General features: G+C 23.2%; 4 protein-coding genes across 4 annotated transcripts in view; 3 read left to right on the top strand and 1 right to left on the bottom strand.

Moving 5' to 3' along the window:
- Positions 1-955, top strand: part of Ppn (proteoglycan-like sulfated glycoprotein papilin) — a 136,654-nt gene extending 135,699 nt beyond the window's left edge. Inside the window, 3 exon segments of the mRNA XM_011498256.1 lie at positions 94-249; positions 332-445; positions 525-955. Coding sequence (XP_011496558.1) covers positions 94-249; positions 332-445; positions 525-727 — 473 coding nt within the window. The 3' untranslated portion in view covers positions 728-955.
- Positions 956-3,589: 2,634 nt separating this feature from the next.
- On the bottom strand, positions 3,590-7,734 carry LOC105361148 (potassium/sodium hyperpolarization-activated cyclic nucleotide-gated channel 1). The gene is made up of 8 exons (XM_011498255.1): positions 7,499-7,734; positions 7,196-7,417; positions 6,886-7,075; positions 5,636-5,770; positions 4,927-5,110; positions 4,653-4,844; positions 4,295-4,518; positions 3,590-4,069 (listed from the first exon to the last, which is right to left on the bottom strand). The coding sequence occupies exons 1-8, from the start codon at positions 7,732-7,734 to the stop codon at positions 3,785-3,787; spliced, it is 1,668 nt and encodes a 555-aa protein (XP_011496557.1). The 3' UTR covers positions 3,590-3,784.
- A 1,869-nt stretch (positions 7,735-9,603) lies between these two features.
- Positions 9,604-11,478, top strand: LOC105360957 (RAD51 recombinase homolog spn-A). Its single transcript, XM_011497999.1, has 2 exons — positions 9,604-9,962; positions 10,465-11,478. The coding sequence occupies exons 1-2, from the start codon at positions 9,876-9,878 to the stop codon at positions 11,398-11,400; spliced, it is 1,023 nt and encodes a 340-aa protein (XP_011496301.1). The 5' UTR covers positions 9,604-9,875; the 3' UTR covers positions 11,401-11,478.
- Positions 11,479-15,657: 4,179 nt separating this feature from the next.
- On the top strand, positions 15,658-18,398 carry DppIII (dipeptidyl peptidase 3). Its single transcript, XM_011497998.1, has 3 exons — positions 15,658-15,957; positions 16,184-17,933; positions 18,200-18,398. The coding sequence occupies exons 1-3, from the start codon at positions 15,682-15,684 to the stop codon at positions 18,355-18,357; spliced, it is 2,184 nt and encodes a 727-aa protein (XP_011496300.1). The 5' UTR covers positions 15,658-15,681; the 3' UTR covers positions 18,358-18,398.
- The last annotated feature ends 6,429 nt before the right edge of the window (positions 18,399-24,827 follow it).

The following is a 24,827-nucleotide window of genomic DNA, read 5'->3' as shown; positions in this document are numbered from 1 at the left end:
ATTAAAATGTAAAAATACTTCATGTTGAAAATTTTTTATGTTTTAAATTCATCATTGCTACGTATACTTTATCTTTAATTATTTATTTAACAGCTCCTGTTCGTGTCAACATATCAGCATCCCAAGTTAATTTCCCGGAAGGCAGTATAATCAGCATACGATGTAATGTTAGAGGATATCCAACTCCGCGGATCACATGGTATAAAAATAACATTCCTATAAATACAGATGATCGCATTAAAATTTCTGGTAAATTAAAAGTTTTCTCTTTTTTTTAACTATATGATAAAATGTACAATATCGATTATGAAATTTATCTTTACCTTTGCAGAAACAAATGAATTATCAATATCACATTCTAATTCCAATGATACCGGCAATTACCGCTGTGAAGGAGTTAATCAACATTCTAGTAGCTCTGAAAGTGTGGATATTAATGTAGCTGGTAATTAAGAAAGAATCTGTATAATATTTAACTTTCTTTACATATTTATTAATAATATGATAATAAATATGTTTTAAAGGTATTTATATTGATCCACTTTGTCAAGACAATGTGCACTTAGCCAACTGCAGTCTCATCGTTGCTGCAAGATATTGTCAACATCAATATTACGCAAAATTCTGCTGTAGATCTTGTACCGTTGCTGGACAGTTGCCATCAAGGGGTGTACCCCCCTACGCTAATAATCAAAGAGTAAAGAGGTCCCTATTTTCTTTTTTGTAAAATATCTGAATATTAAAAATGCAAATCGTTTTTCCCAGTACTAGAGTTACATACTTAAAATGAAAATGGGTTTAACTTTGGTACTTCAATCTATTGAAAATACTTTTTACGCTTAGTAAAGAGCATGATGGAAAATCGAATTTTAGCACACTGCCAAAGCCTTGGGTCGTCTATACATGGAAGCCATAAGTTATTCAAAAGCAGAGTATAAGAAACTTTTTAATCCATTAATATAAATACAGCAAAGTAGTTTAATGTAGGTAATTGTATGCTCCTATGTATAGACTGATCTAATGCTGATTCCTAGTCCAACGGGCCTGTTTCGTAAAAACTATGCCCTCCGAGGTTACTAGAACTGCCTCCTTAACAGAACTCACAATACCTTTATAATCTTCGAAAATCACCAATCACCACAGAGATTTCAATAAATAAAAATAGAAATATTCGAATAGAAAATTAATGAGGCATTTTTTATTTATAAAAAAAGATGAGTCGGTTGAAAATTATAAAGAAAAAATTAGTTTTTTATTATAATATTTCGAATGGATTATCATTTTTAAAAAATAAAAAGCTGACCTATAATTTTTTACTATAATAGCGTAAAGAGAGTATCATGAAAAAAGGTTCTTGGTCGTTATAATAGATAATGTAGTACAACCATTGTACCTATGCCGTACATCTCAGATAATAGATATGATTACACATTTAGAGAGACTAATTTGAATTAATGTAAAGTATTGTACTAACATTAGCATTAACGTTGTAAATTACAAAAGTAATAAAACAATATATATTATTTATATGATTACAAACTTTTTTAAAGTAAAGCTGTTTATGATTGCACCAATAATTATATTTTAGTATTATGAAAATACCATTTCAATGAAACAAGAAATATTTACTACTTACAATTCGTATCATAAAGATTTGTGATTGAGCCATTGTTACCCTCAATTTAAAATACAAACTGTTAGATAATTAAAATACACTGAATCTCTATAAATTACATAATTCTAAATCATATTGCAAAGAATTATCTTTTGGTACTAATCATTATTGTCAAAATTGAGGTCAGTATCAATAACATTTACTTTTATATATATTTTATATTCTTTGAGATGTATGATAAGGTAACAACATTTATATGTATTAAGCTTATAAACATGTTATATTGTAAAGTATTAAATAGTTTTATTATATAATAACTATATGTGCATACTTCCTTGCTACATTGTCATGAATAAAATTATTAATGTTTATTATATATTGGATTTTATCTACGCGTTGATTTCAACGACTACTCGTTGGTACATCAGTGACAAACGAGCGATAGAGTGTTGACTTGATCAAAAGTTAACAGCAACACACGTAGGCAAATATCGTTTTACAAACGACAAAAGTCGTATTAAATTAGAAAAAAATGTCATATCTGTACAGTTTTATTATAAATTTAATTCAATTTACTGAAACAGAAAACTGTGTTTAAGTAATAACAATGTCGCATTTACGATTCTGTTCCTGAAGCATCAATAGTACAGTCATAATTATACCTGCAAGAATTTTGTTTCATTTTAATCAAGATTATTTATAGTTTGTAAAAATTATCAGTGTAAACTAAAAAAATATAACACCAACCAACATCTACTATTTATTATTTTATTAGCAAGTATTAATAATAATTACTTACATTTTTCTACTAGTTATTGTTTATTTAATCGTAATTTAATAAGTCATTATATTCATACAAAAATAAAGTGTATCATTGTTGGAGAATCGATACTTTTTTGGTTTACACTGCGATCAAGAGGCATTTATATCCAAAAATCATATTCTTTTTAATAATAACAAAGAATTCAATGTTTCATTATAGCTATTAAGCTGTCTTATTCAATTTCAGTCACGAATCATGTGCCTTATTATAGATAATAAGGAAATATTATGAAAAGATCACCGAATGTTACAAAAATGCTTAATTTTATAATTTTACCCAAAAAAATAAATTTCTAACCTTTTGATAAAAATTATATTATATGGAAAATATTTATATGGTAAGTCTCATTATAAGATTATATTTTGTCACGTTAACATTGAATAACATTTGGTATTCTTTTTTAGATTTTCTTATTAAGTATAATTATATAATTATCAAAAGAAGCAGTGACCATATTAATTATAATACATAGCTGTAGAGTTACTAAAAAAAAACTTGTATAAACCGATCTTCCATACCTACTAATATTAATCAATTAACAAAACTATTTTATACTTTCTTTTATATTTGTACAAGCCCGCCTACCATAGAATAGTCTTATACATCGAATTTTAAACCAAAATTGCATTAGAATCATTTCAAAGATAAAGTGAATAGCATATTGATGATAAATCATACAAAATATTAATAAACAATAATTCAAATTTATATCTATTAGTAATAATTTAAAAGATAAACTTTATACAAATTCATAATGTCAATGACTCCGATGTTGAAATACTTTACAGGGATCTATTTCTTTCTTACTTCAGGAACTTACCTCGCGTATCAATATTCATAGATTATTATAAAAAATCTGTTCTGATAGTTTTATAACTTTAAGAACAAAATAATGTGTAACAATCAATTTCTGCTGTGCTCAAACAAATAATTATACCTTCGATGTATACTATCTAAGACTTTCAGAACAGCAATAATGCGGCTTTAAAAAAAAAAGAGACGAGAGTCTTGTATTTGAGAAAATAAACAAGAGGATATTCGAAATACAAATTTTAAAGGAACATATATGAATCATATCTCAAAAATATTAAATTTAGACGTATAAATTGTCATTTCAGTGCTATATAAATCTTTTAGAGACAGATCTTTATTGTAATTTTTAGTATTTTAGAATAAGGATTAATATATGATTCTTCGAAGAAGCATAGGCAAATGTGAATGAATGCCATTGTAAGCATATATTGTATGGACAATAATATTATTTAAGGTCCTTAAATACACAATTAAATATAAATAAAAAAATCTATGTATTATTTCTTTCATATAATATAATTAAAATGTAACACTCATTCTGCGTCTTCAGTTCTTTGTGGATTATTCAATAAAGAGGAATGCAAGATAATTTGCTTATTCTCTTCCTCGATCATACCGGTCTGTTGCATTCTTTCGGTAGCCAATCTTTCAATTTTCGCAAACAAATCACTATGAACAGCTATGCACTTCCGAAAATCTTTTCTATCTAGTCTATAAACTTCGCAGATATCAAGTGCGATGACAGTTGCAACTCGTCGCTGATTCTGCACCAAAAGTGCTACTTCACCAAAGTATGCGCCATCTTTCAGACAGCAAACCTTTCAATTAAATATTTGAGAATTGATTATTAATAATAAATTTTTGTTTTACCATTCCATAACCTCATATCATAAATAAAGTGAAATGGAATTACAAATCTTGTTTAGTAAATTATTTTAGTAAATAATTTAAATAAGAGGAAAGATTAGAATTGAAACTTAATCAGTATGTTATACATCTTATGACTACCAAAATGAAAATATGAAATAAATTTGGCAAATTACCTCCTTTCCGGTTGGTGTTAATACAATTACAGTGCCACTAGATAAAAAGTACATGCAATCTCCTTGAATACCAGCTTTTATAATTACATCGTTTTCTAAATACAATTCAGATTTTAAATTAATAACTATCTGTATTAAAACTGAATTTGGTAAATTTTGGAAAATCTTCACATTCTCAACAAGGCGTCTACAAGAATGTAATACGACTTCTTTTCGTAAAGCATCTTTATCGAATAAATGATGCGAATAAAGAATAAATTATTATATTATCATTTTAAAATCTGATATATATATATAAATAAGTAATTGATTTCATATAAATTCATCAAAATACAATAATAATATTTTTATAACTAACCAGATAAACTTGACAAAATTTTATGCTCTTGAAAATAACTATTTCTAAAATAGTAACTGTAATAAGCCGAAAGTCTTTTCTTCATATAAGCAGGAAGTTGTTTTTCTCTAGCGTAAGCCAAAAGTTGATTCACAATCTGTTCGTATTTTGATTTAGCAAATTGTCTATCGGCTACTGTTTGTAATAATATAACTATACGAAGAAACATTACAAATACTTGGCAATCAACAAAATTAATATATTTTCTTATTATTTATTATAAAAATTAGCGTACTTATTATGTAGCTTTCAACTAATCTACCAAGAATCATAAGAGAAGTGCAAACTACAATATCAGCTTCACTTTGTGGTTCAATTGAACCGTAACCAGTAGCCGTAAAATTTTCAAGAACAATAAAAAGAGCACACTGATATCTTTCAATAATTTCTTCAATTTCAATTGACTTTATGTAACTTTCCTTTAAAATTTTGAATGAGTTTTCAATAAATTGACAAATATCATTTTTCATTAATATTAATTTTTTAAATATGTTCATTTAGAAATATTTCTAGTAATTAATAAAATATGTTTTGAATATAATTTTTAATTAAAAAACAATTTATCAATTTAATTGTTTCATAAAAAACAACTAGTCAGATTTAAATAGTTATTTATGCATTATATAATAAAGTAAATAATATTAATATTTTTTAGTAAATAAATAAGCACAACAGTACAAATAACTATAGTAGGATTATAAGAAATAAAATAATTTGATAATAGAATAATAAAGCTTAAGTTGGTATTTATTTAAGTACACAAATTAGAAATTCTTGTACCATTATATACAAAATTTTTTTAAACTTATCTATTTATTAATTGATATTATTGATAGTATATTTTGAATATTAAAATAAAATTATATATACAATTTTATGATTATTTTTAATAATATTATTTCTAATAAATTTTATTTTTTAAACTAATTTTAATAAATACTAACGTTTGTAGATGCTTTTTCAGTGAATACATTGACCAAAAGTGTATAATTACAAAAGCAAGTGAACCAATGTAAAATGTAAAGACAAAAAAGTGAAGTTAAGAACATTTGACAAGATATATCTTCACAATTGAAATACTAAAATATAAAATAATTTTATATTTTATTAAATTATAAAAGAAAATATTATATATTAAAATATAAAAGAATATATTTTTGTAAAAAATATAAAAGAATTTAATTAATATAAAATTCATAGGATTAATATATTGATGCAAAGCCCTATAATTATGACAAATATTTTCTAATTGAAATTTCTAATATTTTTTATTATAATAATGCTGACGACGATGATAATAGCAATATCAATAGGAATAATAACTGCAACAATGTTGATGACGATAATAATGATTATACAGATTACGATAAAATTTTTTAAATAAAACTCAAAATAATCCATTTTTTAAGTAAAACTATTATATTATATATTGAAATGAATAAATTTACTGTTTACTTTTATTTCTCGATCTAATAGATGTATTATTATTATTTTTAGTGATACATTAAATATTTATTTACTGCTATTGCTTTACTTTTTCTGTACAATATTATACTATTTCGTATTTAATGAATTTGCAAATGAACTTATAGACATGCATGCACCAAAGAGTAAATGTTAAAGGGAATAAATATATAAGTAGGTAAAAATAAGATAGGGAAAAAGTGAAAAAGCTTGAGAAAGAGATACAGGAAGAAAAAGAGAGATAGACACTGGGATAAAAATTCGATATTATACATTCAGACAGGTCTTATTTCTGTTGCTAATAACCAAAAATCATTGTTTGTATATATTACAGTATTTTTGTAATAAAATATTGATATTTCCGATCATTCGGCATTAACTATTATGTTTTTCAATATTTCCACGACTCCGTTTTTTGTGCGTATAAATTTTTAACTATCGTCAATTATCTATCAATCTTATTATTATAATATAATTGAAAATTAGAATAAAATGTTGAATATCTAAAATTAGTATATAAAATAATATCAAATTAGTATTAATAACAAACATCTTATTAATTAAAATATATCTAAGAGATAATCTTTTTAAACGAACTTTCAATTTTAGCTATTCAGTAAGTTATGCTATTATTTACCAAATTTAATTAAATAAATCTATGTTAGATAAACTGTAAAATAGAACTTTTAATCGTCATAATACTAAGAAAAATATACCATAAACATGTTACCAAAAAAGTTTGCTTTATAAAAGATCTGAATGTTAAATAACGACTAAGTTTTAAAACAGGTATAAAATTAATCAATGTAGTAATAATGTATTCATCGTCGGTTTCAGCAATTTTTTTCCATGGATATGTAAGATAGTTATAAGGCAACGATGTCAAAATATCGATCAGCAAATAACCTTTCAAATAATTCCTAAAATGGTATATTGTTTTAATTAATATTTTTTTAACTAGTATTTTGCATGTTTAACATTAATACAAAATTATAAAAAAAGGTATATTGTTTGACATAAAGTAAAATGACATTAATTACACTAAAATAGTTCCTTGATTTAAAATCACTTCTCTCTTTTGTTTATCAAAAAATCCTGTGATACAATTACTAATTATATCAATCCAACAAATTATGTAAATAAAAGGATTTATATTTGATAATTTGACAGTTCTATATTCTAATATAATGAAACATAATGAAAATGGAATTACGAAAAATGCAGTAAAAAATACAACCATCATTATATTGTTCCAAAAGAATCTATATTTTTTAAAAAAAAGATATAAATATAAATATAGAAATTTTTACTTTATAAATCGTTATAATAAAATTATGTTTTACCTAATTTTACTAAAAGGATGAATAATCCACCAATGATTATTTGAAAAATGTCGCTTTCTTTCTTTATTTATAGTAGCTAAACTAATTAAATATTGCCGACATTTAGGATGATTTTCATTAATAGTTGTCCATGACCAGAACAAATTTGAAAATGTAGAGTAACAATATTTATTTGAAGATTCAGCTAGATCAGATGTTTTAATAAGTTCGCAGTGGTGAGTGTTTCTTATAAACATTTTTTTTTTTTTTAATTATTTTATTATCTTTAACAAAGTAATTTAATATAAATTAATATTAATATTACTTAATTATTAATACTTAATACTTAATATTAATATGTTGAAAAAATATTCTAACCAATCTGTTACTAAGTATAAATAGATGAGAACAAATGACTAAAGGATTCAATAGTATATGAATTTTAAATATGTCTATATTTTTAAATACTTCAGTAAGTTTCAATCATCCATCGTAAATATACATATACAAAGTAGCTCTAGACATTAATCAATATTTAAAAACTTATTAAAAATTTTTTAATTTTCGTTACTGAAATAGAAGTAAAATAATTGCATTTATAGATAACCTATTAAATTATAATTTATAATTTTTAATTTTAATTTATATATTTATAAAGTTGCGTATTGTCATAATTAAGTATAAAGTCAATAGTTACAAAATATATTACATACATATCTTTATTCTTATATCGAAACATCATTCAAATCTCGATTTTCATAATACAATTTGAATATTAGAGTTTGCATTTACATCGATATAATTTTATGTTGCTGTCTATGTACATAATTTAAATATCTTGTTCAAAATGTAGATAGATCAATAAAATTGGAAGTAAAGTAATACAAAGATGGAAAAAATACTGTAGTAATATTTGATATTGTTCAATCATGTTTTTAAATAATATTTAGAAATAATAATTAAATAAATGAGCTTTAAATTTATTTATAATATATATTTACTCGCAGATTAAAATGTATAAACTACATATAGGATATTAAGAATATTTTATCAATCAATATACCCAAAAATATTGAGGTCTTACATATTTATTCTATAATGATATTTTTACTATCATAACAAATTATGCGTTTACGGTTTTTTTTCTTCAAGATTTGTGTTACCAAGGTCTGAGCTTTAAAATCGTTCTTAAAAATGAATGTAAAAGCTTTAGTACGAAGGAAGAAGTATTGATAAAATGGTTGATTGACAAGTATTGATAAATTCTCCGCAATCCATTAAAAATGAACATATTATCCGCTTGCAAGGATACGAGTAAACAGTCCAGTAATTTTAAACATCCATCTTTACTAAAATTACAAAATTATTGTTAATACTTGTAACAAGCCTTATCAACTATTTTTCTTGGCTATTCATGGTGATTCACATGTACCCCCGGTAATTATTGGTCTAGTAAATAATGATAGAAATTCTAGTAATGCCTATTTATATTGCTCCGCTCTATACTATATATTACAAAGTATATTTTAAAAAATAATATAAAATATAAAATATAAAATATAAAATATAAAATATATAAATATAAAATATAAAATATAAAATATAAAATATAAAATATAAAATATAAAATATAAAATATAAAAAACTATTATAAAATATTTAAAAATAATAAATGTTAATTGATTTGCAGCGTACAGATATATTATCTATTTCATCTTTGGCATAGTATTATAAATGTTTAAAGCCTAAATAGTTCTAAATATTTAATATATTAGCATAAAATAAAAGTCCCCCTCTCCCCCAACAATCAACCACACTTATTATTATATTATATAGTTCCGCTTAGAAGTCATACAACCTAAAAGTTATAGGTTAAAGTAAGTAAAAATACATATGGCGGGAGCTGATTTATCATGTTGTAAATGTTCGGTTAACTTCCGTTCAGTATAAGGAATATATAATAAAGACAAGCTTATGCTATTGAGTAAAATATATCAATTACTAAAAATACAAAATTATTTTAAATACGCATGGGTTAATGTTATTCCGGAATGCAAAAGTTTCAGGTTACAGTCTTTTTTATTATAGCTGATGAGAAGGCGCCAGTTAACTTGAAAATTGCACTGCCAGTGGAAATAGGTATAATAATTTCTGTATTTATCTCCTTGACTCGGTTCAAAACTTTACCGACCACGTGACAGTCATAATCTTTACTATCGGCCGTAGATACAGTCATAGCAGAACTCACATAATGTCTAAACTGACCGTTAATTTCAAAGCGTCCGTATGAACTTTGATGCTTATTAAACATCTAATATACACAACGCTGTATTAATATCAGATTTTATCATCATTAATATCATAGTTTTTTTTTATTACCTTTTCAATATTAAAAATAATGATTACGGAAGCTGCAAATACCGTTGTCGAAGATGAAGATTTGGGAGATTGTCAAGGGCAAGCCAAACTTATTAAAACTTTGGAAGTACGTATGATATTAGTTAATACATCTTATTAATTTCATATACAATATTTCCATTCATAATAAAAATGTAGATAATTTATTTGTATATTTTTGTTAGAGAATTTGTATGAAAACAAAAATTAAAACTACAAGTTTATTTTTGTATTTAATAATTAGGAATGCTTTATTATGAAAACAAAATATTTTGTTAATACGTACACTTAAACACTGTTTTTAAATGAGAAAAACTGGAAGTTATTACAAAAAAAAAAATTAATTTAAGAATGATGTCGATTATTACAAATTTTAATTACTTTCATTGAATGATACATTAAGCTTGAATCAATGAAATGTATAATATAAATGTATTAATTATGTTTAGTTTTTTGTAGAAGAAAATAATAGTGTGAATAATAAAAATAACATGTTTTTCAGATAAAAATATTTACAATTAAATGTACAATAAAAGAATAATATAAGTTTTATAAAGAAATTTATAATTTTTATAACAATCTTTTTTCAGGGCAATGGTATTACAGCTGGTGATATCAAAAAATTGGAAGAAGCTGGATTTTACACAGTTGAATCTGTGGCATATACTCCCAAAAAGATTTTAATGGACATTAAAGGAATAAGCGATGGAAAAGCAGACAAAATTCTACAGGAAGCTTTTAAATTAGTTACAATGGGATTTAAAACTGCGGCTGAAGTACATATGATTAGAGCAAATATAGTTTATATAACAACTGGTTCTGCAGAATTAGATCGACTTCTAGGAGGTGGAATTGAAACTGGATCAATCACTGAAATTTTTGGAGAATTTAGAACTGGAAAATCACAACTTTGTCACACTTTAGCTGTAAATTGTCAATTACCTGTTGACATGGGGGGTGCTGAAGCCAAATGTATATATATTGACACCGAAGGTACTTTTAGACCAGAAAGATTAATTGCTGTAGCTGAAAGATATAATATTAATGGTGATTGTGTACTTGACAATGTTGCAACTGCACGCGCATATACCTCTGACCATCAAACTAAACTTTTAATAAAAGCTAGTGCTATGATGTCAGAATCTAGATATGGGCTATTAATTGTGGACAGTGCAACTGCTTTATATAGAACTGATTATGTAGGTAGGGGTGAATTGCAAGCTAGACAGAGTCATTTAGCTAAATTTCTCAGATTGTTGCTCAGATTAGCGGATGAATTTGGATGTGCTGTAGTAATCACTAATCAGGTTGTTGCACAAGTCGATGGTGCAGCAAGTATGTTTGGTGGTGATCAAAAGAAACCTATTGGTGGTAATATCATAGCTCATTCTAGTACAACCAGACTTTACTTACGTAAAGGAAGAGGTGAAACAAGAATTTGTAAAATCTATGATTCTCCATGTTTACCTGAAAGTGAAGCTACATTTGCTATAAATACAGATGGAATTGGCGACGTTAAGGAATAAACATTTCGTAACTATAAAGGCAGTATTATTAGTTAAATTGTTAAATAAATTCTTTATTAATGGGACAAAACTTGAACTGTACCAAAAATATATTTTTTAAATAATAGTATAATCTATGTTTTAGTTTAAAAATAAATATATTTATATTTTAAACAGCGATGTCCATTATTTATAAATATAGTAAATAAGTAGACTATTAATGATAGTATATTATCACTAAATAAAAAACAATTAACTTCTTTATTTTTTAAGAAGTTAAATGGTTAAAATATTAATGATTAAAATTTAATTACGAATGTAATAAAAAATAATGTCCAAATTAAATGAGGGATAAAATTTTTAAATTTTAAAGTTATAAATATTTAAGATTAGTTAATTTTATATTTCTTATAACATATGAAAGAAATAAAAACAAAAATGATTATTTTATAGATTTATTAAATTTTAATAATAATATTATAATTCTTTCTTATTTAATGAAATTCTCACATATAATTAAATATGAATTATTTAATAGTAAATAAGTTATATATATATATATATATATATATATATATATATATATATATATATATATATATGTATGTAAATAAAAAATTTATAAATAAATATTTTTTAAATCTATTAATCCCAATTGTGTCATGAAATCTTTATTTCATAAATTTCAAATTTATCGAAAAATTTAAAATCTATTTCGTTTTATTTAATAATATGTATTTTGTATAACAATTCCAGTTGAAGTGCTTATCAAGTTTAAAATAATATTTTATAATGATCAAGATATATAACTCCTTTACGAAGGAAAAGTTTTCTGTGAAAAGGTATTTTTTTAGCGCTATATATTTTTCGGACAATTGCCTATATTGATTTATGTGTAAAAGTATTGATATTCTTTGTGGTTAATACAAAATTTGCGACTGATCATCTTATTTACCATTCCTTAATTACATTTATATTTCCACTAAAACTATAAAAACATAATAAGCACAATACTTTAAAAAAAAAGAAATTTTACATAATTTTACATCATTTATTATAAATGCTCGAATTAAGAAATTTATCTTTTCTAAAATTTTGATAATAAAATTGTATCATATCGTAGGTTTGTTATTATTTTTAACTGATTATAAAAATAATTAATGTATCCCCACCAAACTCTCGTTTTAAAAAGATTTCGCATTAAATAGTTCGTAAATTGTATCTATATTAATTATAATTTAAGTTATATATTACTTGCTTACGTATTTATTATTTTTTAATAAAAGCACTATGACTACGTTAGATTTTTTTAATTTCTTATATTGTACATTTTATAAAATATTGATAGAAAATAGCATTGATCCTACATGAAATTGTTCTATTAATTAATATTATAGAACATATTTGTAAACAGAAGAATGAAATTTTACTTCATTTACAAATATTAATTTAGTAAATTCGATAAATTATTTCTATTAATCGACTAGTGATGATTTATAATAAATAAATAGAAATAAGCAATATTTTAAATAACTTATAAAATATGAATAACTAATCTGAAAATATTATATTTCATATTATATAAATGATTATTTTTGTTTTTAAAAGGTTTTAACACTTTTATCAAACCTATGTCAACGATTTTATCTGTTCATGCAAAAAAGAACAAATTTCCATTTGTAATAAAAATAGAATTTATTAATTGCAAATTTATTAGTTTTTCACGATATTCATTTTTAGTATATTTATTACATATAAAATTAAATTCATTAAACTAATTTTTATAATTATAGATACATTTTTTTCAAAATCCATATATCTTACTAAACATACATAAATGAATTCATTACTTTTTTATGTATATATACATAATATATAATATAATATATAATAATTAAAAATACTGTATATAAATTCTCTTATATGACTATAGGCAACTTTCAATTAAATTTGATTTCTGTTGATATTCATTCATATTTTGATTTTAATTTATAATTAAGTTTTTATAAGTTTAATATAAATTAATTAAATAATAAATTTTAAGAATATATTTCTCTTCTTATTTAAATTCGAAATAAAATAAATATTGAAAAAATTACCGAAAATAATGTGTCAAATTAAGAAATCTAATAAATTTGAATTTATTGCATAAAAATATTTAATGTAAAAATACAAAAAAAAAAATGAATAAAAGCCTTGTTGTCTTTAATATTTAATTGGTTATTAATCTGATTATTAGAATAATATTAAGTCTCAAATAATTCTATCTTTGTTCCAAATAATTTTGTGAAATTAAATGAAAAATTACAAGATATCACTATGTACAATATACTCAATGATATAAATTTAATCAACAAACTTACCTTTATGCAGATACATAACAGGTAAATATATAAAGCATAATGACATACAAAAACTAAACGCATATAAAATTCAACATGTTAAATGTTCACTTTATACATTATCAATTTTATTTATAAAATAATAATTGTAAAATGCATTTACAACACAATTTATGTGCTTTTGTACGAGTACATTATACTTACAAATAAATAGATTGTATTTTCAATACAATCCAACCAAGATAAAGTTTTAAAATGTGCTAAGGCAGTTTTATTGGTGATTATTTTATTCTAATTTAAGCTGGAGATATTTTCGAAAGACTCGAAGTTGCAACTTTCATATTATATTTTTAATATAAAGATCAGACCAAATGAGGTTCATTAATAGATATAAAAATTTTAATATATGAATGATTCAATAATTTCTTCAATTAAGAAATTTTAAATTATAATCTGTTTTATTATATTCTAAGATATCTTGGAGCTTTACAAAAAATGTTATAAAATTATATTATTATTAATATAATTGTAATTATTTATAATATTGTGATAATTATTATTAAGTTTTAGATAAATAGTTATCACTTTCAATTAATGTGCCATTTGGTTTTCAGGTATCCGTCCTTTAAAAATAATTCGTCAACAATCAGAAAACAAAAAATTGGATAGTGTAAAATTAATTAATTAATTGATATTGATTGCAAATTGGCTAGTAATTAAATTTCTTAATAAATATTCATTAAATTATTTGAATTCGTTAGAAGAAAGCCAATGAATTCAAAATTTTTATTAAAATTACAATGTTATTATAAAATTTATGAAAACCACAATCTTACTATAAAGTTTTATTGTTAATATACTATATGAATAATAATTACCACTTTAAATTATTCTCTTAAAAGCTTTATCGTTATAAATCTTTTAAAGTAAATTATTTTATTTAATTACATTTGTATGTAGTAAAAACAGCTCTTTTTTGAAATTAAATTAATTCTTAAATTGACTAAGAAATCTTTTATTTTATCTTGGAAGATAAGAGTGTCTTGTTAGTAACATCAAAACAAAAGGATGTGGTGCATACCTACCACGATTTATTAAATCCCGAATGAAATTAGGGGAATGAAATATAGAAAGAGACAGATGTTGAAGAAATATAAAAGGACCGGCATTTCCGTTGGTGGCGCAAGTGTTTTTCGTACTTCTAAGATTGATTCTTTTTCTATAAATTGCATTTTTGCTGTTGACTTAACACATTTAATAATTAGTTGCTTGTTTACTTTTCGTAAGTATATTTACTATTTTATATTTTTAACCATTGTAATGTTTCGATGCTTTAAATAATTCTTATATTGTATATAAAATTGCAATTACATCCTTTTAAGACAGAATTTATAAACGCAACTGACATCTTGCGGTATAAAATAGTTTTTTCTTGATATATTTTATTACTTTATTTTTAAATTACCTGTAGAAAATGTTTAAATTTAGCAAAATGAAATTTAATTTGCCACTTCGTTATTACAAATACTTGACACGTCAATCAAATTTTCATACTTTTAATCCTAATAGAATTAGTAAAAATTTAATTTACACTACCAATTTTACAGTTTTTCATAGGTATTTAATCATTTGTTTAATTTAAAAATAATAAGATATATGTAATTTAAGTTATTTTTGAGGTTAGAGTAATAATGATAAAACAAATTTTTTTAGTAAATGCCGATTTTCAAAATTACAGTTTTAGGTTAACTTTATTAATTTAAAAAAGTAGTGAAACAAGCAAAATCAGATATTTTCATTACTGTTGTAACATTGTGTAAATACTTATAATTTCTTATTAAATGCGATATTAATTTATTTAGTTATATTGAGTTAAATAAATTTAATCTGTACTTACAAAATTAAACAAACTTTAAATTTTTTAATTTTATTTTCTAGTCATTACCACATCTCTATAAAAATGAGTGATGATATTTCATTATATACTTTACCTAATACTCAACCAATAGTTCAACTGGAATGTACAGCAGCATTTAATGCTTTATCATTGAAAGAAAAATTATATGCACATTATCTTAGTCAAGCAGCATGGAATGGAGGTCTTATAGTATTAATACAAACTTCACCAGAATCACCATTAATTTTTGCAATTTTACATAAAGTTCTCCTCAGTGAACCAATAGCAGATTTGAAAAAATCTGCAATTGTAGATGGTATTTCAGAAGATGAATTTGTGGTAAGTTTTCCATAAAATCATTTTACATTGATAATCATCTTGTATATATATGTTAAAATAAATTCTAATTACTACTATTCTAATTTCTACTATTGCTATTAATATGCTAAAGAAAACTGAATAATTAAAATATCTTGAATTTGAAATATTTGTTAAAATTTATATAAAATTTCATATTTTACAAAATAATTTTTCAAATACATAATAATCATATATTTATTTCCAGTCATTTTTAGTATATGTATGTGGAGTATTTTCCAATGCTGGTAATTATAAATCTTTTGGAGATAGTAAAATAATTCCAAATTTGTCTAAAGATAAATTTGAATTGATAATTAAAGCTTCTAAAGCTTATAAAGATGATTCTTCAAGAGTGCAATTTCTTTGGGATGAAGTTAAAGATCCATTATATTCATTAGAAGAAAAAGTAAAATCTTTAGGATTGGGAAGTAAAGGCATTACTACATATTTTTCAGATAATTGTACAGAAGATGATGCTAAACTTGTTAATGAATTTATGCAGAAAAAACGTCTAGAATCTTATAATGCTAGATGTTTTAAAACTGATGTGAAAGGTGACAGTTACAAATGTAAATACGAGATAAGATTAGCTTCTACTGAAACAAGTAATGATCCTAAAATTACTCTTTCTGAAGAAGTTTTTAAAGATGCTTCATTTAAAATTACTAGAGGAGATTATGATTTGCTTCTTTTATCTGTTGTGGAAAACTTAAAAAAAGCTAAAGAGCATGCTGCTAATGAAACCGAAGTAAATATGCTTAGTAAATATATAGAACATTTTGTAACTGGTTCATTGGAGGAGCACAAAAATGGTTCTAGATATTGGATTAAAGATAAAGGGCCTGTTATTGAAACTTATATTGGCTTTATTGAAACATACAGAGATCCAGCAGGTCAAAGAGGAGAATTTGAAGGAATTGTTGCAATGGTAAATCGTGATATGTCTAAAAAATTCTTGACTCTTGTTAATAGTGCAGAAAAATTGTTGCCAAAGTTGCCATGGGGTAAAGATTTTGAAAAAGATCAGTTTTTAAGACCAGATTTTACTTCTCTTGATGTCCTAACATATTCAGGATCTGGAATTCCTTCTGGAATTAATATTCCAAACTATGACGAAATTAGGCAATCTGAAGGTTTTAAAAATGTCTCGCTTGGGAATGTTATTCCAGCTGCTATGAAGCAAGATGTTATACCATTTTTATCAGAGGAAGATCAAGTTTTACTAAATAAACATAGAATTACAAGCTTTGAAGTACAAGTGGGCTTGCATGAATTACTTGGTCATGGAAGTGGGAAATTATTAATAAAATTAGAAGATGGTTCATTTAATTTTGATAAGGATAAAGTAAAAAATCCCATTACTGGTGAATCGGTAGCACGGTTTTACTTACAAGGAGAGACTTATGATTCCGTATTTGGGTCTCTAGGATCTTCTTATGAAGAATGCAGAGCTGAAGCTGTTGGACTTTATTTAAGCTTAGAAAAAGATGTAATACAAATATTTGGATATGAAGGTTCAGATGCTGATGATATTATATATGTAAATTGGTTATCTTTATTATGGAATGGCTGTGCAAGAGCTTTAGAAATGTATCAACCTTCCTCAAAAAAATGGTTGCAGTCTCATTCTCAAGCTCGTTACGTACTACTTAGAGTTTGTATTGAGGCTGGAGACGATTTTATCAAAATTGTTGAAACAGATCCTGGTAAAGATTTAAGATTAACAATGGATAGAAATAAAATAAATACAGTTGGTAAGAAAGCAATTGCAGACTTTTTGAAAAAGTTGCAATATTACAAAAGTACAGCTGATGTAAAAGCTGCTCGAGAATTATATGATAAATACAGTGAAGTACCTGAAAATGGTCCACATCCATGGGCTAAATGGAGAGACATTATTTTGTCACGAAAACAGCCTCGAAAAATATTTGTGCAATCAAATACAACTGTAGATGGTAAATACTTATTGTAATAAATTTTAATTCGATCTCTTTAGATAAGCAATAATAAATTCAATCAAGTAGTTTATCATAATTTATTTCCTATTTACTATTTAAAATTCCAAAAATAGAAATAATTTTAGCATATATTATAAATATAGGTAGTTTAAAAATTTACCAATATTATGTACTTTTATGAACAGTTTGATTTTTTTTTATATTATATTTGTGAAATGTTAAAATAAATATATACAATTATAAAATCTTATAATTCTTTTCAGAATCTGGAAATGTTATATTGAAGAATTATGAGGCTACTTATGAAGGATTAATTCAATCATGGATAGAAAGATTTCCATCATACAATGTATCTGAGAACCTTATCAAATTATGGGAAAAAGATCAAAAGTTCTTTACTCCTGTTACTCTTAAAAATTAAAATTTTATTATCAATGATTATATCCAAATCATATTGAAAGACATTTAATTATATTTTTTACAAAAAAAAACAGATTATAATATAAAAATTTAGATAATTTATATTTAAGTATATTTTTCAGTTTAAAATAAATATTTTCAATATATATATATATATATATATATATACATATACATACTGAGCATTTAAAACAAGGTTCTTTAAAACTTTTCAAAGTTAATTTGTTGTGATTATTTATTTTGTATAAAGTTTATCTGGTATCAATATCAAATAATATCAAACCAAGTATAATGTTCATTCATAAATATGTTTAAGTATATTAATTTTTTTATATGTTAAGTGATGTAATCATTTTAATAAAGATAAATAAAAAGATGAAAAAATGATTATTTTATATATGAATATACTAACTAATATTAAGTAGCTGCAAATGCATTTTTGGATAAATTAATAAAAAAATGTATTTTTGAAAATATATTGCTTTAAAAATAAGTACAATTTATCAGTTGTCTATAACATTTGTTTTATAAGTACACAGAAAAATAACTGTTTAATTCATTATTTAGAATAATAACACTACTTATATATGATTTTATATCGCAGCTATAAATTTTATTTAAAAATAAAAGGTCATCAAAATTTTGTCAACCAATTTGGATAATAAGTGTACAGTAATTATCTTGTAGTATTCATTTAAACATATTTTTTATTCTTATATTCTTAAAATGAATGAATTTATTTTATAATAAATATTTCAAATGAAATATAAATTTTACAAGATATTAAATGTCCCATGTTGCAATTATATAAAATTAATACGTAAATATTATTAAAAATTTATATGTAATAATTTAATATTTATCTTAAACATTTAAAATTAAATGTTTAAATAATTGTATATTACAATAAATTAGGATCGTATTTTATATTAGTAAAGTATTTTAAAGAAATTAAAAAAACTATAAACAAGTTTACAAAATAAAATATTTTTATAATGATTTATAATGATTATTTTATAAAATTAAAATTAAAACATGTATTTACATAAATAAAAAAAATTATAAAGGAACCACGGCAAATAAAGCATGTTTTATTTTACTAAACGTTATTATACCAAAAAATAAATTGTTAGCTCATTAGAAATTATTTGATTATTTGTTATGAAATATTATTTCAGTTTGACATGTAGTTTATTTCATATATTCTTAAAATAAAAATTAGTTTCGATTGGTAATTTTCCTTTTTCTAATATATAATGTAAAATAGTTGGAACTAACAAAATTTTTTCCATTCATTCATAATTTATTTGAAGTTGGTTTTTTAAAACAAATTACTAATAAAATAACATTTATAAATTTGGTTTACAAAATAAAGCCTTCTCAGTCAAATTTCCAACTAAAATGTATTCTTTTTCATGCATAAGGTAAAACAAATCATCCAAAATAAATGCGCGAGGACCACGTTGTTGTAGAAAATTTGGCGGGAAGATATTTTTACTTGTAGTGTAGTATCGAGTAAAATGGTGGAAATAGAAGATCTTGTAGAAAAATTTGAAATTACTGGGTATAAAAATCTCAGTAACGAAGTTCTTAAAAAATGTAAGTTCATGTTCGATTTATAAAATGTTTGATCTTACAAATATAATTAATTTAATTTTATAAATCTAATTTTTATTGCGGCACACAAAAATAAATCATATGTTGATACCAATCGAATTGTTAGAAAGCTTAAAATATTATTCATTTTATAGAGTTGTATAACAATTTTGAAAGATATAAGAACAAATAATTAACATTATTTATTCCTGTTTTTATTTCAGTTTATGAAATATTTTTAATAATCTAACCTCAATTTCAGGCTTGCCGGTAATTTTTTTCAGAATGATAATGTTTTTATTTACTTTGAAAATTTTTTATTTCACAGGTATCGAATTGTGTTATTTATTTAACAAAGATGAAGAAGAATTTATAGATATGTGGGTTGCTTTTGGTATAAGTCATTTAGACGGAAATATAGAGCCTACTTTAGAGACTTTAGATAAACTGAAACTTCATATTTCAAAAACTGAAAATCTAAATAATAAAGAATCATTTGAAAAACAAAAGGAAGCCAAATATTTTTTAAATACAACGGATTTTAATAAATGGATGTATCCTTTAATATTTAAGATTAATTTATTAAAACAATATTTGTAATATAAAATTTTGTTTGCACATTTTTTTTCAATATTATATTTTAATTTTAATTTGAATATATAAAATGAAAGGAAATATAATATTTAATCATATATATATATATATTCATAAATAATTCAAAGCTATTCTTAACTAATATTCAGTAATACTGAAAATGAAATCTTGGAAATCTATGCCAACCCTGATGAGTTATCCTTGATGGTAAGATCTTGTAAATAGTTTACTTTTATTTTATTTGTTATTATATTTATATATTATGTCTTATATATTCTAACATTATTGATTTAATTGTAGCATTGGTAAATACACTCATTTAATTAAATGAATTAGTTTATTTAATTGATTTAACTTAAAAATTGACGATATCTGTTTGTATTTATTAGTTTTATTGTGTTAATAAATTTGTTAGTCAAAAAATAAAAAATTTAAACTAACAATAGATTATTGTACTAGATGCATTAGAGAGCATTAATAAATTATAACTATCCACTTTTACTAATTATAAAAATTTAGCTACAATACATTTTATTAAATTATTAAATATCTTTAATAAATAATTATTAATATTCTTTCATTGCGCAAATGTAAAAATGATTTAGTTATAACCGGTATTGAATAACAAAATAAGTTTTTACTTTATAAATTCTGTATTGAAAAAATTTAAAATAATCTATATTTTAATTATTTTTAACTTTAATTTATTATAATATTAAAAAGATCACAAGTACAAATTTTTCGTAATCAAGTAATGGTTCAGTAATGAGGAAACTTTAATTTATTATATCATAATTTATTATGAAACTAAGAGTTTAAATAAAAATATAGTGTTTAGTACCATAAATTTTATATATTTTATATAATTTATGAAATATTTTCTTTTATTGTGACACGATATTAATATTATCTGTATTACTGAACTGATACTTGTATACTGAAGCAATTATTTTATAAAATAATATTGATAAATTACTGCAAATCGGTTAGAAAAAGAAAATTATAACACATTATATATGTCTTATTCTTGGAAATAAATTTTTTTTTCTTTATAGCTTTGACATATTTTTATTAATATTACTTGTGCAAACTAGATTAGTTACATTTACGTTGCTCTTTATGTAATTACTTTAATTTGTAGATTAATAATAAAACACTAAACGTATGCAAAAATTTAAAAATATATAGAAAAATTAACAATCTTATTAAATATGTACCGCCTGGTTAAATACATGTATACTATTTGCTAATAATTTAATAGTAATCGACAACATACCAATATTAAAAAATGATAAACTGATATTAATTTTAACCTGCTAATTATTGATTTTTGACATTTAAAAACTGTCAGAATGATTTGGTTATTGTAATGTACATTTATATGCATATGAGTATACATGTGTGTATATGTATATATGCATTGTTGTTTTCGTTAAATAATACATTTAGAATTTACCGAATCGAATTCTATTTGAAGATATTTTCTTTTACACTATACAGTATGTTAAATTGATAGTATACGAATAATAACTTTTAAAGTTTTATGCGTAAATCTGTACATATTTGTAATTACGTGTAGTAAATTACCAATTCATAAAGTTTGAAGGAGAATTATAAAAATGAGTTTAAATAAATTAACCAACAAATATATGTTCTAATTCATCGTAATAATATTATTGGAAAATAAATTAATTTATTTAAATAAGCACTGTACTATCTCTTTGAAAATTACATCACTAAAAATTATAATATCAATCTTTTAAAGTGATAAGAGTAAAGAAGAAAGATAGTACATAGGTCGCCTGATCCGAATGTCGACGGAAGGGACCGAACAAACCCGGTAAAATTGTATACCCACGCGCTATCGAGATAATTCTCGACCGTTAAACAGTACTCACGTGTGTTCAAAGAAATTTATTCTTCTTCGTGACGAGTTTCGAAATCGTAAACTTTTCCAAACGTCAAACATAAAAAATAAATAATTTCTGCTAGACACCTTTGTAAAGCTTCTGTAATTTTGATAACGATAAATTTAGATTAATTTGCACAAATGAAAAAAATCTTAAACGAAAGTGTAATATATGATCTCAATTGAAAATTTTTTATATACTTCTAAATTTTCCTTTCCTCCTAGTTAAATTTTCATTAATATTTTATTATCCTTTCATTTCTTTTTGAGTTTAGTTAATGGATAGATGAGCTTTCCAAAGTACTTTTTATTTTCTAGTCAATGGATCGATGAATTTTCCCAAATACTTTTTATTTTCATCTCTTGAATAAAATATCGAAAAATATTAGTTTAATCAAATAATCAAATAATAGCAGTGGAAAGTATCAACTTTATTGTAAATTCGGTACGTTTTATATATTTATTATTATTATACAGTATGATAACATATATATATATATATATATATTACATTGTTAGGAACAGTGAATTTATTTTATATAAGTTGAAGTCTTGTACTTAACTAAAAAATAATGAATATATTTCATCAAAACAATCGTCAAGTTTTAATAAAACAAACTGTCATCTTTTAAAAATATGACAATATTATAAATATTATTGCTACTATTATATCTGGAATTTTAGAAGTTTAACTTATAATTATATTTTTACTAAAATCATGTATTGATTTTTATTAAAATCTTATAAGATCTAACTTATTAAATATGAAGAATAAAATACCTTCAACATTATACGCCAGTAAAAATGATGACGTATCAAATAAAATTATCGAATCTTTACCAGACATATTACTTACATGTGTAAATTTTTACATTTACGTATTGTCAAAATTTACAAAATCTTCCACTTCAAAAAAGTTGAAAGTAAGAAGTAAATAAAAATAAAAATAATAATAATAATCCGAATGACTAACGTTTTCATGTAAAAGTAAGTTAATAAAGTACGAAGTATAATATTTGATATTCACATTCTTCCATAATTGCGAAAACCAATAATAATTTCTTTATAGTTAAAAACGAAAGTATTAATATTTGCAATCTAAATTAAAAAATATGATTTTTACATTGAAAAATATAAAGTTAAATAGAGTTAAAGAGTGTATCAAGAATTAGAAGGTCTTAACATTTTTGTAATTTTAAATTTATAGCAAAATTAACATATTCCGAATGTTAGAAAATAACTTGAAAATCAGTACTCATTAAAAATAACTTAACATCATATCTAAAATAAAATAAATCATTTATTATAAAAAAGTAAAACATAAATATATAAAATTATAGTAATCACATTATTGTCGGTAAATCTTAAATCATCAATCCGTCTTCAGGAAGCGTTTCCCTTTGTTTCTCTTCAATCTCTTTACCCTCTTCTCTCACGCTCTATTCTCACTGTTTTCTCATTGCATCGTCTCATACCAGGCAGTAGCGATTGAAAATTTCTACCATAAGATATCTGAGAATCTCTAATTCCTTACTCCTTTCTCTGTTCTGCGAGGATGATTTACGTCGCGCTGGCAACACTGCATTCTTTGCGACCACGACTGTTCTGTATGGGCGCATTTGTGTCAAAGCTTATGTATGTGTATGTACAATGACGTAACGAGTATACCTGTGGACCCAATTCTGCTGTACCTAAAAATTCTCTTCTATTTAGCATTGAAGAATTCAAAGAATTAAAAGAGAAGCAATACGCACAACAAATCAATAGTATAGAATTTTTTACCCCTTTTGGACCAATATCCTCCAACAATAAGTAATGTTATTTTAAAATTATGATGCTCTTGTAATGAAATTGACTGAATTAGTATTTGTTAATATTTTTTAACAACTAAAAATTATTTAGTATATTTAATATTAAATCCATAAAGTGATTTATTTGTATTTACACAAATAAATTAAGTAAATAAATATGAGTTTTAATATTAACAGCAAACTTAAAATTACGAAAACTATATTTTACCCTCTTATATCATATCAATTTATTAGAAAATAATGATTCATTGAATATTGAATTCTTATTATATGCAGGCTTTAACAACAACAAAATTATTCCATTTTTATCCTAGCTAGTAATAATAGGCAACTTATATGGATTACGTTTTCATAATTAAATTTGATTCTTCTTCAACATCACTATTCCATTATAGTATTTAATAAAAAAAAATTTTATAAATCGTAATTATTAATTACTTTACGTATACATAATGATTTATATGAATTATGAACTGAATAATTTTTATTTTATATGGAAACAAATACATATATATATATATAAATACATGCTAGTTTTTATGTTTGTATTGTCTTTATTAT

This window comes from Ceratosolen solmsi, unplaced genomic scaffold (genome assembly GCF_000503995.2).
Source record: "Ceratosolen solmsi marchali unplaced genomic scaffold, CerSol_1.0 scaffold14, whole genome shotgun sequence".
In the NCBI taxonomy this organism is placed as follows: domain Eukaryota; kingdom Metazoa; phylum Arthropoda; class Insecta; order Hymenoptera; family Agaonidae; genus Ceratosolen; species Ceratosolen solmsi.
Note: the sequence above shows the minus strand (reverse complement) of the source record. Positions and strands in the feature narration are given on the sequence as shown.